The sequence below is a fragment of the Emys orbicularis genome, chromosome 1 (genome assembly GCF_028017835.1).
Source record: "Emys orbicularis isolate rEmyOrb1 chromosome 1, rEmyOrb1.hap1, whole genome shotgun sequence".
NCBI lineage: Eukaryota > Metazoa > Chordata > Testudines > Emydidae > Emys > Emys orbicularis.
In genome coordinates this window covers 134585300-134609259 of record NC_088683.1, presented here as the reverse complement: position 1 = coordinate 134609259, position 23960 = coordinate 134585300, and the positions used below count along the sequence as shown (strand labels likewise).

Here is a 23960-nt window from a genome sequence, read left to right as displayed (position 1 = left end):
GTTATACACAGACTTAGTGCTTCCAAATGGGGAAGTATTGCCTCTCAGAGGCGCACACGGGTGGTTATTAAAATTTCCCAGATTATTGGGTGGAAGCTTGAGCTGGTTCTGTTTTGAATGGTTAAGAAGAACCCCTCAATACTGAAGCTGGCTCTTGTTGCTGCTGACTCCACTTCACAGAAGGGTTACACAAAGAAAGACTTTGTTAAATAATTTAAATCCTCCTCTTTCCCATGTACTGGGGGAAATATATTTTATTTATGAATATACAAGCTTTGATTCTCCACTGTCTTGTTCATGTACATCTACCCCAAGTAAGTGCAAAATGCTATCATTGGTATGAACAGAAATTTCTGATTTGGCAATTTGTACATCTATTTTGCACAGATATAAATGAATACACAAAATGCAAGGTCTAGAAATTCAGGTCCACTGCACCTACAGTAGATATGTAACCAGATGTCTTGATTATAACTTATGAAAAGTTTGTGAAGTACTGTGTGAAGGTCCATACTATGTGTTTTAGATTTATATAGGCCCCTAACCTGCAATGAAATTAAGCACATGCTTAATTTAAGGCATGTGAATAGTTCCATGGAAGTCAATGGGACAATTTATGTGCTTAAGTGCTTTACTGACTGGGTACACACAATGGGATGGCAGAGAGCTAATGTATCAAGGATCCCACAAGAGAACCACTGATCAACTCATAAGGGAAACAAATATTACACAATTTCCTACAAAAAAGTAATAATTTTGGTATTCCTGAGTAAGAATCAGATAGTGTTCACCACTTAATATAAGAGACTGGCTAGGTTATATTTTAAGAAAAATAAACTCCATAATAAAAATCAAATTCCTTTTCAACCTTGTTCACTTCCCCCTTCAAAGGAAACCATACAATTAGAGTAGGGAAGATGTGTGTACCAGTGGCTAGAGCTGGAAAATAAGACTCTGGAGACCTGCATTCTGTTGCCAACTCTGTCACTAAGTCACTCTTTGTGACCCTGGATCAAGGCACAATCTTTCTATGATATGGTTTCCCCATTTGTATAAATGCTGATAACAATACTTACCTCTGAAAAGAACTTTGATATCTGTGGATGAAAAGTGTTCTAGAAATTCTAAATTTTATTACCATTATTATAGTCTTAATAGGAAATAAGTACATTTCCCCCCCAATACTAAACCAGGTCAGAAGCCAGATATCACATTTCATTTTCTGATAACTAATTTACTTCCCCCACCATTTAGCCCCTTGTCACACAGTGACACTGACCCTTTAAGAGGGAGCAGCACACTCCAATTTGGCCGATTAATTGGATTTAAAAGAGGGCACTTGGGCCCTAGGGAAACAGAGATCTGGTGAGTCAGGGCTGCCTGAGAGGAGAAGCTTGAGTACGAGATAAAAGCTGACACAGACTATATGTGATCCCTGGGAGAAGGCAGGAGAGCAGCAGGAGGGGTTTGCTGGCTGGCATCCCCAAGCCAGAGAGCCAGGGCAGTAGGGCTGAAGGCCAGGGAGCAGCAGAGGGAGTTGCCTGCTGGCCCTAAGCTGAAGAGTCACAGCTAAAGGCCAAAAGCAGAGGAGGAGCTTACCTGCTAACATCTCCAGGGCCGGAGAGCTGAACCCAGAGGAACAGAGAGAGGGCCAAGGGGAGTGAGGGATGCTCCCCTGGCAAGAGAGGCTGTGGCTGTTTCTGCAGGGAAGAGTGGGGTTGCACACTAGCTGAAAGGGCTGGGGTGGCTGTCCAGGGCCAGAGGAAGAGCAGAAGACTGACAGGGTCTGAGTGTGGTCAAAGTGGCTGGTGTGTTGTATAGGGCATATTGAGGGACTAGATGTTGGGGATCTTAATCACTATTTAAACTGAGTGTGATAAATGAATTTTATGTTGGGACTATTGTTATGGACTATTTTGCATAAATTTTTAATAATAAACCAGTCCAACGGAGGGGTATTATTGCAAGAGCAGAGTGTCCATGGAGTTAGTAGGTTATGAGAGGGGGAAACCTGGGTTATATGAAGCAGGGTGCCACAGCCACGAGGGAGTGCTCAGGAGGTGGCCAATCCTATTATGCTGCTCTACATCATCTAGTAGTTTACTGTGATCTTTCATTTACAAGTTAACCACAACTTTATTTTCTAAAGCTTCCCATTATACTGATCTTGCATATCAAAGACCAGATTTACGACAGGTACTACTTTTTCGTATTTCATGTCTATCACGTAGTAGTACACCACTTATTCCTAAATGATTTGCTTAAGAATTCTACAGTTCATTGCATTAGCATCAATATATTTTAGCTCTACAATAAAATTAAAACAAAAACACCTACTGGATTGTTATTGGTTTTCCCTGCGAGAATGACTCTAGCTTTGACCTTGTTCATATTGAAGTTTTTCAGATAGGCCTCATAGATTCTCTTGGCAAGAGATTTAAGATCTGCCATTTCTGAATCTTCCACATCTTGTTCACCTGTTAGAATTTCTGCTTTCAACTTTGCCTTCTCAGACCTTGGCATTCGTCCAAAACGAATTGCTGGTAAAAAGACAATTATGAAACAAATACATAAATTCTATACAAGTCCATACTATTTTTTCCTCCCTGAATACAGCAGTCAAATTTCTATCTAGAAGGAGTAATGACTAGAGGTAGGACATGCTGACTCTAATAAAGCCATGAATTAAATAAGACAGCCCTTCCCCACATAATTAGTCCCTAATTATTAAATCACCAATCTCCAATGAGGATAATCAAATGTCATGCTTCAGAGCATAAGCTGATAGCTGCAGTGGTCCAGAATTAGTGCACTCTGCTGTATGCAGAGGGGAAACGGCAATGTACTACTAACTGTTTGCCTTCAGTTGAAGCATCCTATTCTAGCCATAGCTGTTGGCAGGAGACTAAACCGGACTAGATATTTATTTAATGATTATACACTTGCTGTGAAAGATTGGAAAGCAGCCAGTAGACGTACGTCCCATAAATAAAATTTGGAACACTCAGATCTAGTACTATCCCAAATTACGAAATACACTATATTTTTAAATCCTCAGAAGATATGGGGTGCTTGAATACAAATAGATTAATCCACATATAAAACAAGCTCCAAAATGCAAACAATGTCTTCCACATAAGGAAATAATAGAATAAAAAGTTAAGAAAAGTTTTTAAAAATAATATTAATGACAGTTGCAGTCAAGATCCCTACATTTCAGACACACACTAAGTATTTAACTGTAGATTTATTCTACTTGGTGACTAACAAAATTGAAATGATTTTAAAATATTTAGAGGACCAGACAAACAAATGGCAACTATAAAATTAGGATATATTTTCTGGAAATGAAAGGCGATTTTCTGATGACCCTAATAGTAAAAGTGAACTAATACATACTTTTAGTGACCTTTCATTTTGTTGATCAAACTGAATTATACATCAGAGGAGAAATCTCACAAACATACATTCTTAAGCTAGCCTTCAATATTTTTTTCCTCATTCCCAGTTAACCATGCTCACATGCCTCTTCCGCACTTAATTTTTGAAAACGAGTCTTTTGGGTTTTTTTTTTTGGGGGGGGGGAAATGACCTTTAAACTTGTCCATACACCGTGCACCTAAAACATGCTTACTCCAGAACAGAGGAAAAGGAGGAAAGCAAAACACAAAACAAACGAACCCCACTAATTAGGCCTTGATCCTGTACTGAGAACAAAATCCTGCACACAAGCGTTCTCAATGCAGGATCAGGGCCTCATTTTAATACACTGTAAACACCTGAGACTGAGGGTATGGCTACATTTGAAACTCCAAAGCGCTGCCACGGGAGCACTCCCGTGGCAGCGCTTTGAAGTGCGAGTGTGGTCGCGCGCCAGCGCTGGGAGAGAGCTCTCCCAGCACTGCAGGTACTCCACTTCCCCAAAGGGATTAGCCGTGCTCCCAGTGCTGGGGCACTGTTTACACTGGCGCTTTACAGTGCTGTAACTTGCTGCGCTCAGGGGGGTGTTTTTTCACACCCCTGAGCAAGAAAGTTGCAGCGCTGTAAAGCGCCAGTGTAGCCATAGCCTTAATCCTGTAACCCTTGCTCACACAAGTAACTGTGTGGAACCACTCATGTGAGTAAAGTTATTCACATGCCTGCTTGCGGAATTGGGAACAAATTATTAAGGGCACTCTTACCTACCATTATGTGACATTCCAACTGAAAGGCACTTTTGAAAACGACAGTATTGGCACTTATTACGATTTTTTTTCTGAATTTTGCAGGTACGATCACATTTATCATAGATGAGTTTAAGTCGAATTGTTCTCCTAAAAAATCCCTGTAAAAAGTTTAAGAGAACATTATATACTGTCAAAAATGTGAGCTAATAGTCTTCCAATAAATCTTAATCATACCGCTACATTTTCTCTTTTCTTTCTGTCTTATTTTTCTACAGTTGACACTTACAGAAACCTAATTGGAATCGATATGAGCAAGCACTCGAAGAAGAAGAGTAACTTAATAAAATACATAATATTTAGTATTAATTAATTAATATTAATTTATTAATATATTTAGTATTATAAATATAATACAAGATAAAAATAATCTGAGTTATAAAGATAAAAATAATTAAAGAAATTATTTAAGATAAAATAATCTTATTAATTTTAAGATAATATAAATATGTTCTTATAATAAGATAAAAATAATTAAAGTAAGTACGATGTGTCAAAAGGTAATAGCTTCCTACTTCACTGAATACAACATTACATGGAGGCCAGATTCTCACCTGCACTGAGTTTATACTTGGCCCAGATAGAATGTGGGGGGTGGGGAAGGTAGCGTTAAGCCTCCTTTCTGCACTCCTGATCCTTTGCAGGCTGGGGGGGGGCAAGATGACTCTTAATGTACTATCACAGCAGCCTTTAAGGATCAAGCAGAACAACCATGCACTTTGCCCTGCACCTTCTGCCCTAGCATACCCTTTGCCAGCCCCCTCTCCCTGTCAGAAAGAATCCTCATCTGCCATACATGTGTGCACACACCCGCAACAGATGGTTATGTGCAGGAAGAGCACATGTTAACAGCACAAAGAGTTGGGGATTCACAGGAAAGTGCAAGGGTGCAGAGGAAGAACTAAGGACAGACACATGGGCACCAGAGAAAAGCCTATAAACAGGGGCAGCCCATCCATATAGGCGAACTAGGCAGTCGCCTAGGGTGCCAAGTTAAATGAGGCGCCAAATTCGAGGGAAAAAAATCAAATAAAAAAAAAAAAATGAAAAAAATTGAAAAATATGGAAAAAATACAAATAAAATAACGAAGCTGTCATTTTAATTCCCGTGCATGTACGGAGAGAATATGAATTATAATTCATTTTTCTACATTTCTGAGAATTTATTAATAGGTCAAATCTTTTATTTACTTCAAAAATAAATAATATTTTAGTGATTTTTTTTTCCAATTTGTGACGTAGGGTCAAGAGGATCCACTCCGCAATTTTGATAAGCAATAACTTAGCCACAGTGAAACACATCCGACAGCGGCAAGAGCTGCAATGCTAGTGACCCCTAACTTGAATATACATCAAGGTCGCATAGCCAGAAATTCATGTAGAGAAGAGATATTGCAAGATGATACATGTCAAACGGTCATTTTAACATACGTCACAGGTAGATGGTTAAGAATCGAGCGAATACTGCGGAAAATTGTGTTTCTTGGTGCCAAAGAATAAAGGATAACGTCTTTCAGCATTATAAAGCCAAAATGTGAGTATCTTTAAGCGTTTTTAAACCTTAGCATTATTATCGGGCTGTATAATTATCAACTTTTCTTTGTTATAACTGGTTCACATGTAATAAATAAGGTCCATAAAAGAAAAGTAACAGTGTTAACCAGTGGTGAGCTGGAGCCAGTTCGCACCATTTCGCACCAACCGGTTGTTAAATTTAGAAGCCGGTGTAGAACCGGTTGTTAAAGGGGTGGGCAAACTCCGGCCCACGGGCCACGTCTGGCCCACGGGACCGTCCTGTCCGGCCCGCCTGAGCTCCCGGCTGGGGAGGCTCCCCCGGCCCCTCCCCCCCCTCGCAGAGCCTCAGCGTGCCACGCTGCTGGTGCCAGTGCTCTGGACCGCTCCTGGGCAGCTCTGCAGCTCCTGCTGCTTTGAGCTGCATGGTAAGGGGGTTGGGCTGCGAGCTCCAGTGGGCCTCGCAGCATCCATACATGCTGCCCTGAGCAGCATGGTAAGGGGGCTGGGCCAGGGCTAGGAGGTTGGGTTGGAGGTTCTGGGGGGGGGGGCCGGTCAGGGGGGGTTGGGTAGGCGTGGGAGTTCTGGGGGGGTCTGTTGGGGTGGTGGTGGATGGGGTCGGGGCAGTCAGGGGACAGGGAGCGGGGCGAGTTGGGTAAAGGGTGGGGTCCGGTGGGGGGGTCTCAGGAAGGGGTGGTCAGGGGACAAGGAGCGGGGGGAGTTAATGGGTTGCGGGTTCTGAGGGGGGCAGTCGGGGGCAGGACCTGGGTAGGGGTCAGATGCGGGGGAGGGGGAAGACAGGCTGTTTTGGGAGGCACGTGGGGCTTGTACTCACCAGGCGATTCCCTACCGGGTCTTCAGCGGCACATCCTTCACTCGCTCTGGGTCTTCGAAGACCCGGAGCGAGTGAAGGACCCGCCGCTGAAGTGCCGCCAAAGAACCGGTAGGGAACCAGTTCTTAAGATTTTGGCAGCCCATCACTGGCGTTAACGCTTAATAGACTACGAAAGTGATGACACCACACTCCAAGCAGGTAACCTGAGGAAGAGGATTACTTTCCAAACAACCAGTGTCGGGTTATAAAGTCAAAAAAGGTCATTTTGTTTCTGTGTAAATGCTGTAACTAACTGTTTTAATAGGTAAGTGAGTGTATGTTACTAATCATTGAACCTTTAAGCAGTGAAAAGACATGTTGCGATGGCTGCAATGTGGTTTAAATCACCAACCATGTGGTGCATCAGCCATCCTTAATGCTATAATACTTGCAGTTGGGAGCACAGTACACAATATTCAAATGCCCCATGGCAGAAAGAGGAAAAAGAAAACCCTCAGGAACCGAGTATTGTAAACGAAAGGCTGAGAAGGAAAAGGACCAAGCAAAACAGCAGGGATCCTTCCTGAAATATCTTCTCTTTAATCCAAATAAAGATGGAAGCAGTTCATAGCATCCAGATGAAGGAATTTTACTTGGAGAGGAAGTTAGCTCACATCCGCATGGAAGCAGTTTGGAACATCAAGATGAAGGTATATTACTTCAAGATGAGAGTAGCTCACATCCACAAAAAAGCAGTTTGGAAACTCAAGATAATAGAAACTTACTTCTAGATGAAGGCAGCTCACAGCGTCAGACTGATATGGAAGTTGAGAAAATTTATTCACCTTCAGAGACACATGCAGAAATTGAAGTAAATGAAGTAGAAGGAAGAAAGGATGAGGAAGTCACAAACAAGTTACAGTATGGGGACCCAGCTTCATGGCCCAGATGTGATGACAGTGTGCGGCAAATATTCGTGGAACATGGATCTGAACAAGTTCATGAATTTCCCTTCCCTAAGGAGGGAAATAAAAGAAAATTGCTCAGCATTACAAGAGGAAACTCTTTAATGAGGAAGAAATTCATCGAAACTGGTTACAATATTCAGAGTCGAAGAACTTTGTGTTTTGCTTTTGCTGCAAGTTGTTTAGAAATCAAGCAATTGGTACATCACTTACTGAAAATGGTTCGAAGGCCTGGAAAAACATATCTTCAATTCTCTCTTCACATGAAAGAAGTATTTGGAATGTTTTCAAAATTGGAAAGAACTTGAATTATGATTGAAAAAAGGAAAAACTATCGATGAAGAAAATGTATGTGTGATCAAGGAAAAAGAAAAATATTGGCAACAAATATTAGAGCATCTGATTGCTTTAGTGAGAGTTCTCAGTGGGCAAAATTTAGCATTCCGCAGCCATGGTAGAAATGAAAAATTTTACACTCCAGGTAATGGAAACTTTTTAAAATGTGTTGAATACGTACCTTTGTTTGATCCAGTCATGAAGGAGCATCTATGCAAAATAACTGATCATGAAACACAGGTTCATTACTTAGGAAAAATATGCAGAATGAAATTATTCAAATCCTAGCAAATGCCATTAAAAAGAAAATTGTAGAAGCTGCCCATTCTGCAAAATATTTTTCAATAATACTGGACTGTATACCAGATGTGAATCAGGTTGAACAAATGACAATGATCATTCGTTTTGTGGATATGGAAAAGTCTGCAGAGGAAGATAATGTTGAAGTGCTCATAAAGGAACATTTTTTGCATTTCGTATCACTGAAGGAGACCACTGGAGCATTTATGTCTGAAACTATTCTACAAGAGCTTGAAACAATGTCATTATCTGTTGAAAACTTACGTGGCCAAGGCTATGATAATGGGAGTAATATGAAGGGTAAAGACAATGGTGTGCATAGGAGAATGATGGAAATCAATCCTAGGGCCTTTTTCATTCCTTGCAGTACGCATTCTCTGAATTTGGTTGTCAATGATGCTGCTAGATGCTGTTTGGCGGCAAGCAGTTTCTTTGACCTGGTGCAACATGTTTATGTGTTTTTCTAAGCTCAACATGCCATTGGGAGATTCTGACTCACCATGTGAATTCTCTAACTGTGAAACCACTTAGTCAGACAAGATGGGAGAGTCGCATTGATGCTTTGAAGCCTCTTCGCTATGAACTTGGAAACATTTATGATGCCCTAATTGAAATTTCTGATACTACCTTTACTGGATCATCTGGCAATACGGCATGTTCAGATGCAGAAGCTCTTGCAAATGGCCTTTCCAAGTTCAAATTTGTGACTTCACTCATTTTGTGGTATAATATCCTTTTCGAGATTAACCTCACTAATAAGCAGCTTCAGGAAAAGAACATGAACATACATTCTGCTATTCAAAAACTGAAGCAAACTAAAAATATTCTGGAGGAATTCAGAAGTGATGAAGGATTCGAAAGAACACTGGTAGATTCTCTCAAGCTTGCTGAAGGAACAGACTTTCCAAGAGAATTTGAACCAGAGCCAGTTCGCATTTGGCAAAATAAACAGAAGTTTTTGTATGAAGGACAAGACACACCCATTCAGAACCCAAAACAAAGGTTCAAAGTGAATTTCTACTTTGCAGTCCTTGATACTGCTATTCACTCGGTTGACGAAAGATTTCAACAGATGCAGCAGCTAGAGTTGGTATTTGGCTTTCTATATGATATCCACAGCTTGCAAAAGAAAACAGCAAAACAGATAAGAGAATTTCGTATAAAACTGGAGTCAGCATTGACTCATGAAAATTCAAAAGACATTGATGCTACAAATTTGTGTAGTGAGCTTCAGGTTTTTTCAAGATGACTTAAGAAACATTCCACTCCTGAAGAAGTACTGAAGTTTGTTTGTGAAAATAAACTCAGACAGTTTTTCAAACATTTTTATAGCTCTACACATTCTTTTAACTTTGCCAGTTTCCGTAGCTAGTGGGGAATGTAGCTTCTCAAAGTTAAAATTGATAAAAACATATCTGCATTCAACAATGGTGCAAGAGAGACTAGTTGGACTTGCCACAATGTCAATAGAGCATGAAATAGCTGGAAAACTGGATCTAAAAGAACTAGTAACTGAATTTTCAAAACTTAAAGCAAGAAAAGTCATGTTTTAAGAGCACAGCATGTTTTTTATTCGGAGTGTTTTGTAACTACAGGTTAAAGTTCATTGAAGAGTTTTTTTATTTCTTTCTATGTTGGATGTGTGGTAATGGCAGTTAAAGCAGGATAGCGTAATGGATGATTTTGGATTTGTAATAATAAAAATTATAATTAACATTTTTAATGCATTTTTATTTGAAATTGGACTGAAATATCATCTAGCTGCCAGGTACAAATCTATTCTGAAAATTGTGTGTCTCTATTTTATCTGATCTCAGAAACATTGGTTGGACAGACGGACAAACCGAACAATTAAGCCTCTGTTTAAAAAAAAAAAAAAAAAAATTAAAAGGAAAAAAGGGCCAAAATTTTTCTAAGTTTACCAAAAACCTCAGCCTAGATCTGCCCTTGGGGTTTGGGGCACCGACTGCATGGTTCGCCTAGGGCGCCAGTTGCTGGCAGCTAATCTAGGGCTGCCCCTGCCTATAAATGATCTTACCATGATGTTCTGAGTGACACTGCAATGAAATACTAGTCTCTACAAACATTGCTACACGGCGCTGTGTCATGATAAGACATTGTGATGTGTGAAGCAAGATGTTGCCAGCATGTCATGAAGTGCCACATTTGATCATGACCTAGTTCTCTAACTCTAGAAGAATGAGTACAAATCTTCAGATTTGAGCTTAGAATTATTCCACCAATTCCAGAACATTAATCCACAAAACTCTACATTTGAACCTTATTATCCTGACCCTAGAGTTAGCATTGAGTGGTTGTAAAATTTTTTGAATGTTTTAAAATTGCTTCACTTTCTCAAGTCCTGTTATGTGATGCAGAAAAAAAATAAAATAAAACTAGACATACATTAGAAAATAATCAAAACATAAAACCTTTATATGTTTTTGGTCATCTATCCTATACTTCAAAGATTGATGGCAAGCATGTTTGGCTTCATGACCATGTACTGGCTCCAAATTTATAATAAATAAAACACTGTACTAAAAGTGATTCAGGTAGGATATAGTGGTGATAAGGCATTCAGGATTTGTTCATTGGAAAGATAATGGAAATGTATCAAATTCACATGGTTCCCATAGCATATTCCCAACACAAATAAAACACTAATGGAACATTTTTTTATTCCTTTTAAATTATTTTAATCTCTAATGATAACTAGTTCTTTTCACAAAAGCACTACTTATAATCATCATCAACTGCCTTTCTTGAAGAAGTTCTAGTGTCAAATTACGGTACCAGACAAAAATACTTCTTGAGAAGATCACAAGTGACTATTATTTAAATTATGTTTTCTTTTTACAGCTAGACTGATTTTAATTAGCCATTTACAAAGCAACTATGTTTTTTCTTCATATAACCCTGTAAATAAAGCAATATGGTTTAGGCTATTAAAAAAAAATCAACTGTACCTTACAACCTTCACAAGCATGTACTCCATAATGGAAGCCAGAAGCTTTGTCCCCACAAATTCTACATTCAATGTTTAATGCTCCACTGGGTGATTCATCTATGCTACCTGGAATTGTGGCAAAATTAATGGATGAAGGACTTGATGCTGGTGAAAGAGTGTCTAAAAGAAAAAGGAACACTTCATAAATTCTGTACTACCAAAATCAGTAGCAGTTCTGTGCTAAATTTCATCCACATAGGAAAGGGTTTATTTTAAAAGTCTGAAATAAAAAATCATTACATGCACTATTAATTTAAACAGTAACAAATCTGTTTGAAAACTAGCTCATACTTCTATTAATAGTGCAGCAAACAAATACAGGGTCTGTACTAGAATTAATAGAAGCTAATGTCGATGATACACACAATGCACACACAAAAGGATATGAGAGCGAAGAGCCAGAACCAAAGAAGTTGTAGTGGTATTTCAACAACAGTTCAGTAAGTATGCACAGAAACTCTAAAATAATTTAAATTGTGATCCAAAAGTATCTAACTAAAGCTTTGAAATCACTTGTTAAATGAATGACAATTTAATGTTTGCAAGGGAATTTATTCATTATAATTCTCTGCAATTATCTATTTTTCAGATGTTTTACTGGTTATAAAATAATGCAAGTTGGAAATGGAAGAGTGGCATTGGCTGAACAGACTGATCCATATTGCTGGGGCAAAGCCCATGGACCAGATCCTCAAAATAGTACCATAATGCCCAGGCAGCCAATGGACCACCCTTTCTCTATGGTTATAATCAGCACAGATGGACATTACATCTTCTGCCCAGGATACTTCCTGACATGTGCTTTAGTTTAGCCTACTCAAGTCAGAGTCAGACCTGCTGTTATGAAAAGACAGCAAACACACCTTCCTGGTTAAAGCCCCCAAGTCAGCAGAACATTTAAGCACAAGCTTATCTTTAAGCATGTGTTTAAAGTCCCATTTTAGTTCAGTGGGACTACTTGTGAACTGGGGCCTAAGATAGGAGATATTGAGCTTCTAGTGCCATTCTGAAGAGTTTGCCCTTTACCAGAGGAGTGAAAACAGGCCATATGATTAAACGGCAGTGAGGCTAAAGAGAAGCTTCAAAAGGAAGACAAACTAGGGACTACAATGTAGATGATCTGGCAAGCAAAACCTTCTTTGAATGACTACGCTGCCTCACCTCTCTAAATGTGAAGAAAACAATGCTCAATAACTCCGAAATAGTGAAATAACCAAGCAGAAACTGTCCAATGCTCATCTGTAAAGTTTAAACATCTTGCAAAATTAAAATGCTTCACTTTGAACCACCTCCAACAAAACCAAAAAAAACCCATAAGAACAGAAGAGTTGCCATACTGGGTCAGACCATGGTCTATCTTGCTCAGAACCCTGTCTCCAACAGTGGCCCGAACCAGAGCTTCAAGGAGAGTATACAGAACAGGGCAATTATGGAGTGATTCTGGTAGTCAGAGGTTTAGGGTTGCATCCCTGACCATCTTGGCTAATAGCCATTGATGGACCAATCCTTTATAAACTTAACTTATTCTTGTTTTAACCCAGTTATACTGCTGGCCATCACAACATCCTATGCAATGAGTTCCACAGGTTAGTTGTGTGTTGTATGAAAGAGTACTACTTTTTGTTTCTATTAAACCTGTTGCCTATTAATTTCATCAGGTGACCCCTGGTTGTTGCACTGGGTGAAGGGATAAATAACCTTTGTCTATTCACTTTTTCCACATCATTCATGATATTATAGACCTCTATCATATCCTCACTTTGTCGTCTTTTTAGTCTCTCCTCATATGGAAACTGTTTCATAACCTTGATTACCTTTGTTGTCTTTCTCTGAACTTTTTCCAGTTGCAAAATATCCTTTTTTGAAATGGGATGATCAGAACTGGACACAGTATTCAAGGTATGGGCATAGTATGGATTTATATAGGCTCATTATGATATTTTTTCATCTGATTTTCCATCCCTTTCCTAACAGTTCCTAACATACTGTTAGCCTTTTTGTCCGCTGCTGTGCATTGAGCAGAAGTTTTCAGAGAACTATCCACAATGACTCTCTTTCTTAGGCAGTAACAGCTAATTTAGACCATTGTGTATGTATAGTTGGGATTATTTTTTTAAATGTTCATTACTTTGCACTTTCCAACATTTAATTTCATCTGCCATTTTGTTGCCCAGTGACCCAGTTTTATGAGATCCTAGGAGATAGAGTTCCCCCTTTCACAAACTCATCCCTAAGGGATGTCTCCACCCCACCATGTGCTTCTCCGCATCAATCCTCTGCAACAGTGATACTCAATAGGCAGCCCGTGGGCCAAATGTTGCCTGCCAACGCTTCCTGCGTGGCCCATCAGCTCACCTTTAAAAAATGTTTATCATTAAATTCACAAACAGAGATGTGCTGTCTATCATTTGCCTACGACTTCTTTAGTAAGTAACTTACTTACCCCAGCAAAAATTAAGCACTGCTTACTGGATCTTAAGTTCTTGCGATAGCATCGGCTATGATTGAGCTAGGATGCCATCCATTTTTTCATTATTGATGGAAATAGAGTAAAAAATGAGTGAGAGTGGGAGTAAATGTTGCAAAGTTGACAGTGAAAACCAAACTTTTAACCCAAACTGGACAGCGGATTTTCTTTTTATTATCCCACCTCATTTAAATGCAAAACCTTTGGTGTTTAATATGCCAAACCACTGTATCCATCTGTAAAGTCACCAACGTGAGGTGCCACTTTGAATCAAAGCACAGTAATTTTAACACGTCCTATTTTCCTGGCAGTGTTGCAAGACATGACAAAATTGAAAATCTGAAGTCTTTGTATCACACTTCAAATGTCATTTTCACATCAGTTACAGTACAGGAAAAAGCAACAGCTGCTTCTCTTCAGATAATGTTGGTACTAGCTAAAAAGAAAAAGCCTTTCCTGGCTGCCGAGCTTGTGAAGGAGTGCACATTGGAAATGCTGGAGGAGCTTTTTGCCAGAGATAAAAACAAAGATGACATTGTGAACTGTGTGAAGCAAGCTCCCGTGTTTGATTTCATAGCAGTGTGAATATTGGAGGTAATTTACAAGAATTGTTTATCATCACTGCTTTCTGATTTAAAAAACACCAAATACATGCCTCTTGCAAGCGATTTAAGTGACATGGCCCAGATATTGCTGTTTGTTAGATTTTATGATAGTGACATTTTCAAGGAAGAATTTTTGTGCTTAGTACCATTAGAAATCAAACCACAGGCACTATCATTTTTGAAAAGGTAAAAGGCTTTTTTGAAAAAAATGGTTTAAATCTGCAGAAAGTAAACTTGCTTGTTACAGATGGAGGTCCCTCTATGACAGGGAAAGTGAAGGGATTTGCTTCACATTTGGCAGCGATACACCCTTCATTAAAAACACTTCACTAAATCATTCACCAGACTGTCCTGTGCGGTAAGTTGTCTGGGAACTTGGAAAAAAAACAACAATGGGTATTGTGATGAGATTAGTGAACTACATAAGCTTAACTTCTAGCTTGCAACATCGTCTTTTTTAAAAGTTTTTTACAAGACGTTTCAGCTGAATACAGTGACCTGTTGCTGCACAATGACGTTCGCTGGTTAAGTAGGAAGCGTGTGTTAGAGAGGTTTTGTGCGCTTCAAAAAGAAATAACCACAAGACCAACAAGATGTGAGAGTTTTTCAAATTTATGAATGATGTCCCCTCTATGTCACAGATAGCTTTTTTAGTGCAATATACTGGTCACTTGAATTGCCTCAACTTGCAGCTCCAAGGCCATGCAAACAGCGTCGGAGATCTGAAAAAGTGTGTGCTTTCAGAAGAATCTTAAAACCTTTCAGACAAACTTAATAGGAAAGGTGTTGCACTTTCCCACATTGTATGTTGTTGCTACAGATGAAACTTCAATGAAAACGATGCAAGAATTCCTAAACAATCTGATCACAAATTTTTAAATGTGATTTGAGAATTTTAAAATTCCAAAGGATTGCTTTTCTTTGTTCATGATCCATTAGTTGTCACTGCCAGTGGACCTAGCAAAGAACTGAAGAAAAGAGCATTCTTGATTAAAGCAAAGAACATTCTTGATTAAACGGATGAAGGTACCTTTTAATTAGAAATTGTAAAACTCCAGAGCTCAGATGTCTTGAAGGCAAAATTCAGAGAAGTGAGACTTTGTGATTTCTGGATTCAATATGCTGACCAGTTTCAGAATAGCCAGAATCTAGCCATCTATCTTTTAACAATGTTCAGATCAACGTACTTCTGTGAATCTGGGTTTTCTACCATGACTATTAAAAACCAACACCGCAATCATCTGGCAGATAAGCATCTTCACCAGTGCATGAACCTTGCCCTGACCCCCTACAAACCTTGCCAGCGATCGTCTGTTACCTCTCCCATTAGAGTTTGCCACAAACACAGGTAATAATGTTGATTTATAAACTTTGTTAAAAGATAGAAAAACTAATACTTATGTTGCAATCAAGGTCTTTATTTATTGGCAGCTGAAGTTTTTGTTGTTTTTTTTTTAAATTTTGTCAGCCTTCTGCGCAAATGGCCTGCCTCATCATAAAATTCTCAAATCAGCCCGCGGGTAGATCTAATTGAGTATCACTGTTCTAGAACCTACGCTCCACCAAACTTGAAATTTTCTAAAGCTACAAGACTTCCTTATATCTTGCAGTACGCTAAGATTTTACCAAATTCACAGGTGTTTTATTTGAACAAATACATTAAAACAATTATATGAATGTAGGTCAAGGGATATGATGTTAGAAACAGGTTAACTCAGAACTTGTATTGCCAACCCCAACAACCTCAAAAATCTTGACTCAGACCACCCAAAATTATTATTATTATTATTTTTAAAGTTGGGTTCCTTTTATTTGCCTTCCAGATTTTGAGCCTTTGGGTTCATGTTTTCCATCTTTTCTTTGCAACCAGGAAGGCAATAAAATCGTGAGAGTTGGTAACACCACGTCACAAACTCAGATGTGTTATGTCTTCTGTTTTGGCCAGAAGGATCCTGTTTTTAATCAGCTTTCTGAACTGTTCTTGCACAGAAGTTTGAGAGCTAAGGAGATATTCTAGGCTGCATCTTTATGATTAGGGCCACTTTTGGCAGGATTTCTATTGTAAATGACACTTGCTCTAGGCTACATCTCTGATCAGTCTCCCAAGCCATCCCTGAGTGACACTGGGCAATGCTCTAGCCATTTCTCCCTTGTCACAAGGACAAGCATGCAGCAGCCACAGCTTCCGCCCTCCTGTCAGGGAACAGTAGGTGAGGTCAACCAAAAAGAGAAAGGAGAAGCCAGAACTAAACACCCAGGTACAGCAGCTCAGACAGAGCACTTCCCAGTTGACGTCAAGAAGCAACCAGATCTCCTTGATAGCGGAGGGCAAGAAGCAGTCAGCAACAGGGGCTAACAACCCAGCCACAGCCTCATATGCATCCACTCCAGGCCTAGGGGAAACAAGGCACAGCTTCCAGAGTTAGCTGGACACTGGTCTAGGGAAATACCCCAGTCAGCCAGGAGCATAAAAATCCATATGTTCCTGAAGCTCATTCCATGCTGGAGCCTTGTCAGTCTTATGTTCTGGTAATCAGGACATTTGCTCTCATTTATGTAAATAAGTCATGTATATTTACTCAATAAGAAAGTTAGGACATTAATTAATTTGCATAAACATGCCACATTTATGCACCTTCAGCATTAAAATCTGTGATTTCAAACACTATTCTAAAGTAACTTTAATCTTCTTCTCCTTGTCCTCCAAAAGTGGTGGTGGGGGGGGGGAAATCTCCTATTGTCACTGTACTGGATAAGCAAAAATGGTACACAATAACCTTAATGGCAGCACTACAGTCCTCATTTATGCCTTGTATACAACAAAAACCTCATGTAGTCAAAGATCTGAGGATTAATGGCTCTCTGCCTTAACTCTCTCAGATGTGTTACTGATATCAACAGAGAAACCAACATTTAAATAAGGGCATTTTGGAGAGATGAAAAGTTACAGACAAACCTTTTCACTTAACTTAACACTAGCTTAACTTTTTAGCAGTCAGAATGACGAATCTACTTTTGGCACAGATTTTACTATACATATCATGTATGTTATAAGAGTCACACAGATTGTAGTTCATGGGACGGATTCAAAGACCGCGAAATTTTTTTGAGGTATTATAAATATTATACAATATCTGCTAAGTTAGGGGGGAAATGCAGCTACTTTTGTAGTAACAGCTGTTGTGATTATTTTGAACGATGCTGGTAAAAAATGGTGTACACTAAAGGTAGTCAGCAAAATTTCATTTTAAAGGGAGCACAAATTTATACAAACCAAGCCAACATGCTTTTATCTCCACCTCATCAGTGAAACCAAAAAAACAATTTTAAATTTTTGTTTTAAAAATAATCACTTTTTCTATGGAGTAACATTTATCTCACAAATTTCAGGCTGCAGTTAATTTATTGACATTATAAACAGCTGAAAGGTTTTTGTTTCCAGTGTGATCTATACATCTGAAACCACTGTTGTAATTTAAAGGAAGGATTTGCTTAGCTCAATTAAATACATCTTATCTCAACTGATGAAGATTTACTGTATTCTAAACTCTTACCTGTAATGACTGATCCATCAGATCCTGGACCATTTCCCAAAGACTGGAGCTCTGTTACACTTAATGCTCCAGGGCTATCATCACCAATAGACAGAGATGTCCTGTATATTTTCCATGTCTTGTAGGAACTCTCTAGATAAGGGGCTTCCGAGATCATCCTCTAAGGGGGAAAAATTGGTTTTCTGTGTCCACCATTTAATCCTCATATTAGACTGTTGAAAAAAAGATATATATGTATAACACATTTAAACGCTCTACAAACTGAAACAATTACATACAGTGTACAAAATAAGGGAGTCCATAATTTTTAGTAAAATATTTTGTACTAAAATGTTTTTTCAGAAGCATTGTGTAAAATGAAATACTGACACGATGGCAAAAATCCCCATAGATTGACTACACAAGAAGATTATAGCTAAGTAAGTGTCTATGTTGCCTTCTCCCTCTCTTCTGCTGTTGAAAGTGGCAAATTATGTTTCTGTAGCAGACAATAAGTATTTCAGCCTGAACTGTGCTAGGTAAATGGCAAATGTCAATAAATAAATCTACAAATTATGAATAACCATACATCAAAATACTCTCTTCATCTCTCCCAAATTTGTTCAGTATATCCTGTGATACCGCAGAGATCACAACTTTACCCTATGGTATAAACCTTTGGGAAATAATGAGCCAAACTCATCCTGGGTGCAAACCTGCTGAAGTCAGTAAAGTTACATTGGAATAACCTCACCCCGATTTCACATTTTAAAATTTTCTTTAGTAGAATCTGCCAGAAAAGGAAACAATGGCACATACTGTATAATGTTGCTACTCACGCCAAGAAGTACTGCTACTAAAAGAAGCTGGCCTTTGAGGCTGAAACTAACCTACACTTAGAGCTGCATTTTCTTCAACTAGTGTAAGAACACATACTAATTCAGTATGTCCATGCACTGAATGTTCACTGCTGGTTACAGAAAAGCTTTGACTGTTACTTTTGTCACCATGAAGAGTTGACATTTACCAACATACCACGTTCTTACCAATTTTTACATCTTCTCAGTTAACGAGAAAACTGTGGTATATGCTAGCAAATGAAGTTTTAAATACATACACACAACCCCAAAGTCAATTTCTTATTTGACATTGTTAAAAGTTGTGAATATCTTTAATAACAAGCAATTTATGCTTGTTTTGAGTCACTCAATTTCCAACTAGAACCACAGAACAATACATTCAGCTCATTGAGTTTTGAGCATTTATCTTGGGAGAAATTTTTTTATTGTTTTCTTTTGCATGTAACTCAAACAAAGGCAGAGTTATGATTGACAGGCTGTGCTGATTGCTGGGGATATATCTTTTACAATGCGAAGGACAATCACCTTTAAAAGTCTGTAACAAATATCAGAAACACTCAGGGAGGACTAGTCATGTAGGAGTCTGGCCCATCAAAGTTGTTGCAGAGGTGTAATTGAGGGTAGATAGTGATTCAGTATGGGTAACATGAGTCTGTGCGAGACTAAACAAGTTGTTTGCAACAATGCACACTGCATACACAGTTTTTACTAGTGATCTTTAATTATCAAAGAGCTGTTATAGTACTGCAGTCTCGCAGATATTCATTATACTTTCCAGAAGTTCACTAGCATATAGAAAAAAAGTCTATAGTGTTTTCCAGTGTGTGCTTATTATACCAAATTATATTGTAAGGTAAAAAACGTAGAATAGGAAACAGCAATTGAAAAGTATATATAAAAGTAATTTGTATGCTGTAGCTTGCAACCTTAACACAGGACTATCTGAGCAATTAATGTCATTTACAATGTTTGCACTGGCTTTCTGTCAAATTCCACATTAATATTAAAATCCCCCAATTCTCAAGGAGATCCCCGAATAACTGTGGTTCATCTTACTTATCCACACTCACTCATTCTGACCATAATGGATGACTAGGAATACAGATTCTAATCCTTAGATTAAGGGAGTATGCTTCGAGTTGGAGTATGTGTCCATAAATTAGCATATTTGTTTTCCTCTAATTATGATCTGTATGACTTTGGGCAAGTTACTAAGCTTTTCTCTGCTTCTGTCCCCACCCGTGAAATGGAGAAAACACTGTCGAACTTTGTAAAGCATTTTCAGATCCACTGACAAAAGACATTATACATAAAGGCCAAGTATTTTTTAAATTGGGATTTGCTTCCCTGATCAGCTTGCCAGGAATGTTTGGCTACTACTGTGGGGTTCTCTCCTTTTCAAACCACATAGTAATGTATAGCACTGGATTATTTTAAAAATGCAGGGTCTTCCATAATCAGTGGCCTAACTCAACATGTATGTATTTGGAGGAAAAGAACTAGTACAGACACATAGATATAGGGCCTTCACTCAGTTTTCATTTGGTCCACATCACACCAATTGGGTATTTTACCTGAGTAAAAAACTGGTTAAGGAATTCAGTATTTGGCCCAGAGACTTTACAATACAAGCTTTTCCAAGAAGCACATTGTTCAAACCAGGCCAGGGAAATGTTCGGTGTACCAGAAAACTGAAAAGAAACTGCAGGTAGCAAATTGTAAGAAGCATGTCTCCAAATGGCTGGTGGTACGAAGAGGGGAACAGCATTCAAGATTTATTTATTTAGGCAGCATAAAAAAAACAACAACACAGCGGCTGAACTGCCAACTCAAAATATGGAGACAACTATTATTAAAAAGTTGCTCTACCTTACATGGGTAGGCGGTTTGGTTGGGAGTAGGAAGTACTGCTTTTCCCTGTCTAGTTGCCAGACATTTCAGAAAAATGGACAATTATTTTGTTTGTAGTGCTAGATTTCTTGGCAAGATTTGCTCCCTAAAGCTAGGCACAACCCATTTAATACAAACAGTATTACAAATAGCAACAGAGAGTCCTGTGGCACCTTTAAGACTAACAGATGTATTGGAGCATAAGCTTTCGTGGGTGCTTATGCTCCAATACATCTGTTAGTCTTAAAAGGTGCCACAGGACTCTCTGTTGCTTTTTACAGATCCAGACTAACACGGCTACCCCTCTGATAGTATTACAAATATAAATCAATTTGACAAAAAGAAAGGACAGATCTTGAAATAGTAGCAACTAATCTCTAAGTGCATCTGTCTTACAATTTATAACATTTAAGAACATCTATGCTACAGAATGAGACTGGGCAAAGAAGTGATGACAAATTAAAACAGATGTACTAGACCAGGTGTTGGTGAATGATACTGAGACTAACAATAAGAATTATTCAATCAATCATCATAAAACTATGCATCAATTGGATGCTACCACAGGCGATGGTCATGTTCTGACTAACGTTAGTCTGATTTGCTGCCGTTCCGCTCAATTTATTTCTATACATTACATTGTGATTTTAAAAAAGATCAACTCAAGTGCCAGCTGCCCATTTTGATATGTTATATGATGGTGAGGATATTTTAATTTCCTTTAAATTTAATTGTATACAAACATTTTTTAAGTGGATACCAAATATAAATAAGTGATCAGTGATCTCTCGGAGTTTAAGGATTATTGTCTTCCATAAAATGATAGCCAGTTATCACTAGTGGATACACAGGTGGCTAATCTGGGATCCACAATTGATGCAGACACTTCCCAATGGAAAGAGTGAATCTGGATTGTTGAGTTGGCTGTGGCGCATTCTTTCCTCCTTTCCCATTTTTCCATTTCCTGTTATCTCAAAATACTAGGCTCCTTGTCACAAGGTCTTTTTCCATTTTAGTCAGCCAAGGGCTTGGGTCTCCCATGAGTTTATGTCAATATTGCACTTCTTTATGTTGGCTTTAAGGGTGTCTTTGAAGCACTTTTTCTTTTTTTTTGCCTCCCCCCACCCCACTGGCCATGGCTCAGTTATGAAAACATGACCTGCTTCAGGAGTTGATTTTCTGGCATTTGAAGAACATGACCAGCGCAATGGAGTTGGTGGTGGATGATCACACTTTAATGCTGGAGGCTTTGGCCTGGGACAGAACACTGATGTTGGTGCATCGGTCATTCCACTTGACTCAGAAGATTTTTCAGAGGCACCGTTGATGGTATCATTCAAGAATCTTGAGGTGTCTACTGTACTTGACCAGGTTTCAGCACCGTACAAGAGAGAAGGGATAACATCAGCCTGATACACGTGAAGCTCTGTTTGATTCTCGATGTAACAATCTTTGAAGATTGTTTTCTCAAGAGTCCGAAAGCTGCACTGGCACATTGAAGGCAGTGTTGAATTTCATCATCAATGTCAGCTTTCTGCAACAGACAGTTGCCGAGGTAAAGGAAGTGCTCAACATTCTCCAGGGTCTCTTTATTGATCTGAATTATGGGAGCAGGATCCTGGTGATTTGCAGCCTGTTGGTGGAGTACTTCTTTTTTCTTGGTGTTAGGTATGAGCCTGAGTTGGTGGTAGGCCACAGAGAAAGTGTCGACTATTTTTTGAAGGTGCCCTAAACACAGTCTGCCTTGCCTCCCCCCGACTGGATAACCGTGTCCAGAGGTATCACCTAACTGTGGTCGAAACTAAACAATGAAATTTGGAACCTGGAACGTTCAAAACCTGATGGACAACCTGAAAAGTAACCGTCCAGAGCAAAGAACAGCAACTGTGGCCAGCGAACTCAGGAGGCATGACATCAACACTGCTGCACTGAGTGAGACCTGACATACAGGAGGACAGCTCAAGGAAAAAGGTGGTGGTTTAACTTTTTTCTGGAAGGGAGCAGTGACAATGAACGACGAATCTACGGTGTTGGTTTTGCTATCAAAAACAAAATCATCAACCAACTCTCGGAATTACTTGTTAGCATCAATGAATGACTCAGGACCCTCTGTCTTAAACTTGGCAAAAATCAGCATGCAACACTCATCAGTGCATATGATCCAACCCTTGATGCTGATGATGAAATCAAAAGAAAGGTTTTATGCCAACCTTGACCAAATTCTCTCTGCCATTACCAAAGAGGACAAGTTCATACTCCTTGGCAATTTTAATGCAAGAGTTGGACATGACTTGCAGCTTTGGAATGGCATGATCAGAAAGGAAGGAGTGGGCAAGACCAATTCCAACAGAATTCTTCTCCTGACCAAATGCACGGAACACACATAAATAAGTATTACTCCCAGGAAAGGTGCCAGACAACTAACAACACTGTATCTGAGCTCTCAATATCAATTCAGGCTGTCCCACATGAGTCAACCTCATTGAAGAGGGATGAACTTAAAGGGTAGCTCAGCTGTTCTATTAAGAGTATCCAAACAATATCCATTGTGATTAATTGTAAATATTTATATAATATTAGAACCCTAATACAGAATATTAGAGATAATTATGTTATTTTAAACATGGCCCTGAGGGGTAATGACTATTGAATAGATGGTCCCTGTTGATCTAATGTAATTTGTAGCGGTTATATAAAAGTGAAAATCTCTTTCCACACACACCTTCTTTGAAAATCATATTGTTGTCAGTTGTATAACAATATTCTGTGCTCCTGCAGGAGGGTCTGATCTTTCCCTCAACATACAGCTCACTTATGACACAATTGGTCATCAGTCTCCATAGAAGGATCTTTATTTCACTTACAAAACCCATTGAACTAATCTGGCCACATCACTGAGAAAAATAAAATTTGGTGCTCACCAGACTCAGAGGTGATATAAGAGATGTACAAGACACAGTAAGTTGTCATAAGTCAATACGAGTATAGCTCACATGCCCAAGGGGGCATAGTTATAACAAGAAAAGCAAATAGCAGCAGCAACATAAGTAAGGGTTGCAGAAACAGCACTATAGTTAGGACTGTGCTTAGAAACATTAAACCTAATGCTTTGAACCTGAGAGGCCATATACTAAATGAAGGTGGCAAGGATGGTCATCATCATCATCAATAGACATGGATTTTATGGCTAAACCAGCCATACATGTTCAGAACCGTACTTCCAAACTAAAGGAAACTCAGATGTGACGTAAATTTGAGGCCTTGGAAAGACAGCGCTTCTGTAACAGAAACCAAATGGGCTGCATTTATTTGGGGTTAACATCACTGTTATTTTCTGCCAATAGCTCTGATCTCTAGATTCCTTGCATAACTTCTGTCCTAGCAACACCTTCCAATTTAGTATTATCTTGAATTTAATGTGCTGTTTACTACTACTTCTAGGTCA

The 23960-nt window shown here is 38.9% G+C and overlaps 1 protein-coding gene across 1 annotated transcript in view; it reads right to left on the bottom strand.

Moving 5' to 3' along the window:
* Positions 1 to 17981, bottom strand: part of PPARA (peroxisome proliferator activated receptor alpha) — a 33668-nt gene extending 15687 nt beyond the window's left edge. The window contains 6 exon segments of the mRNA XM_065400606.1: positions 2338 to 2540; positions 4186 to 4324; positions 11120 to 11280; positions 17787 to 17878; positions 17880 to 17948; positions 17950 to 17981. Of these exon segments, the coding sequence (XP_065256678.1) occupies positions 2338 to 2540; positions 4186 to 4324; positions 11120 to 11280; positions 17787 to 17878; positions 17880 to 17948; positions 17950 to 17981 (696 nt within the window).
* Between the last annotated feature and the right edge of the window lie 5979 nt (positions 17982 to 23960).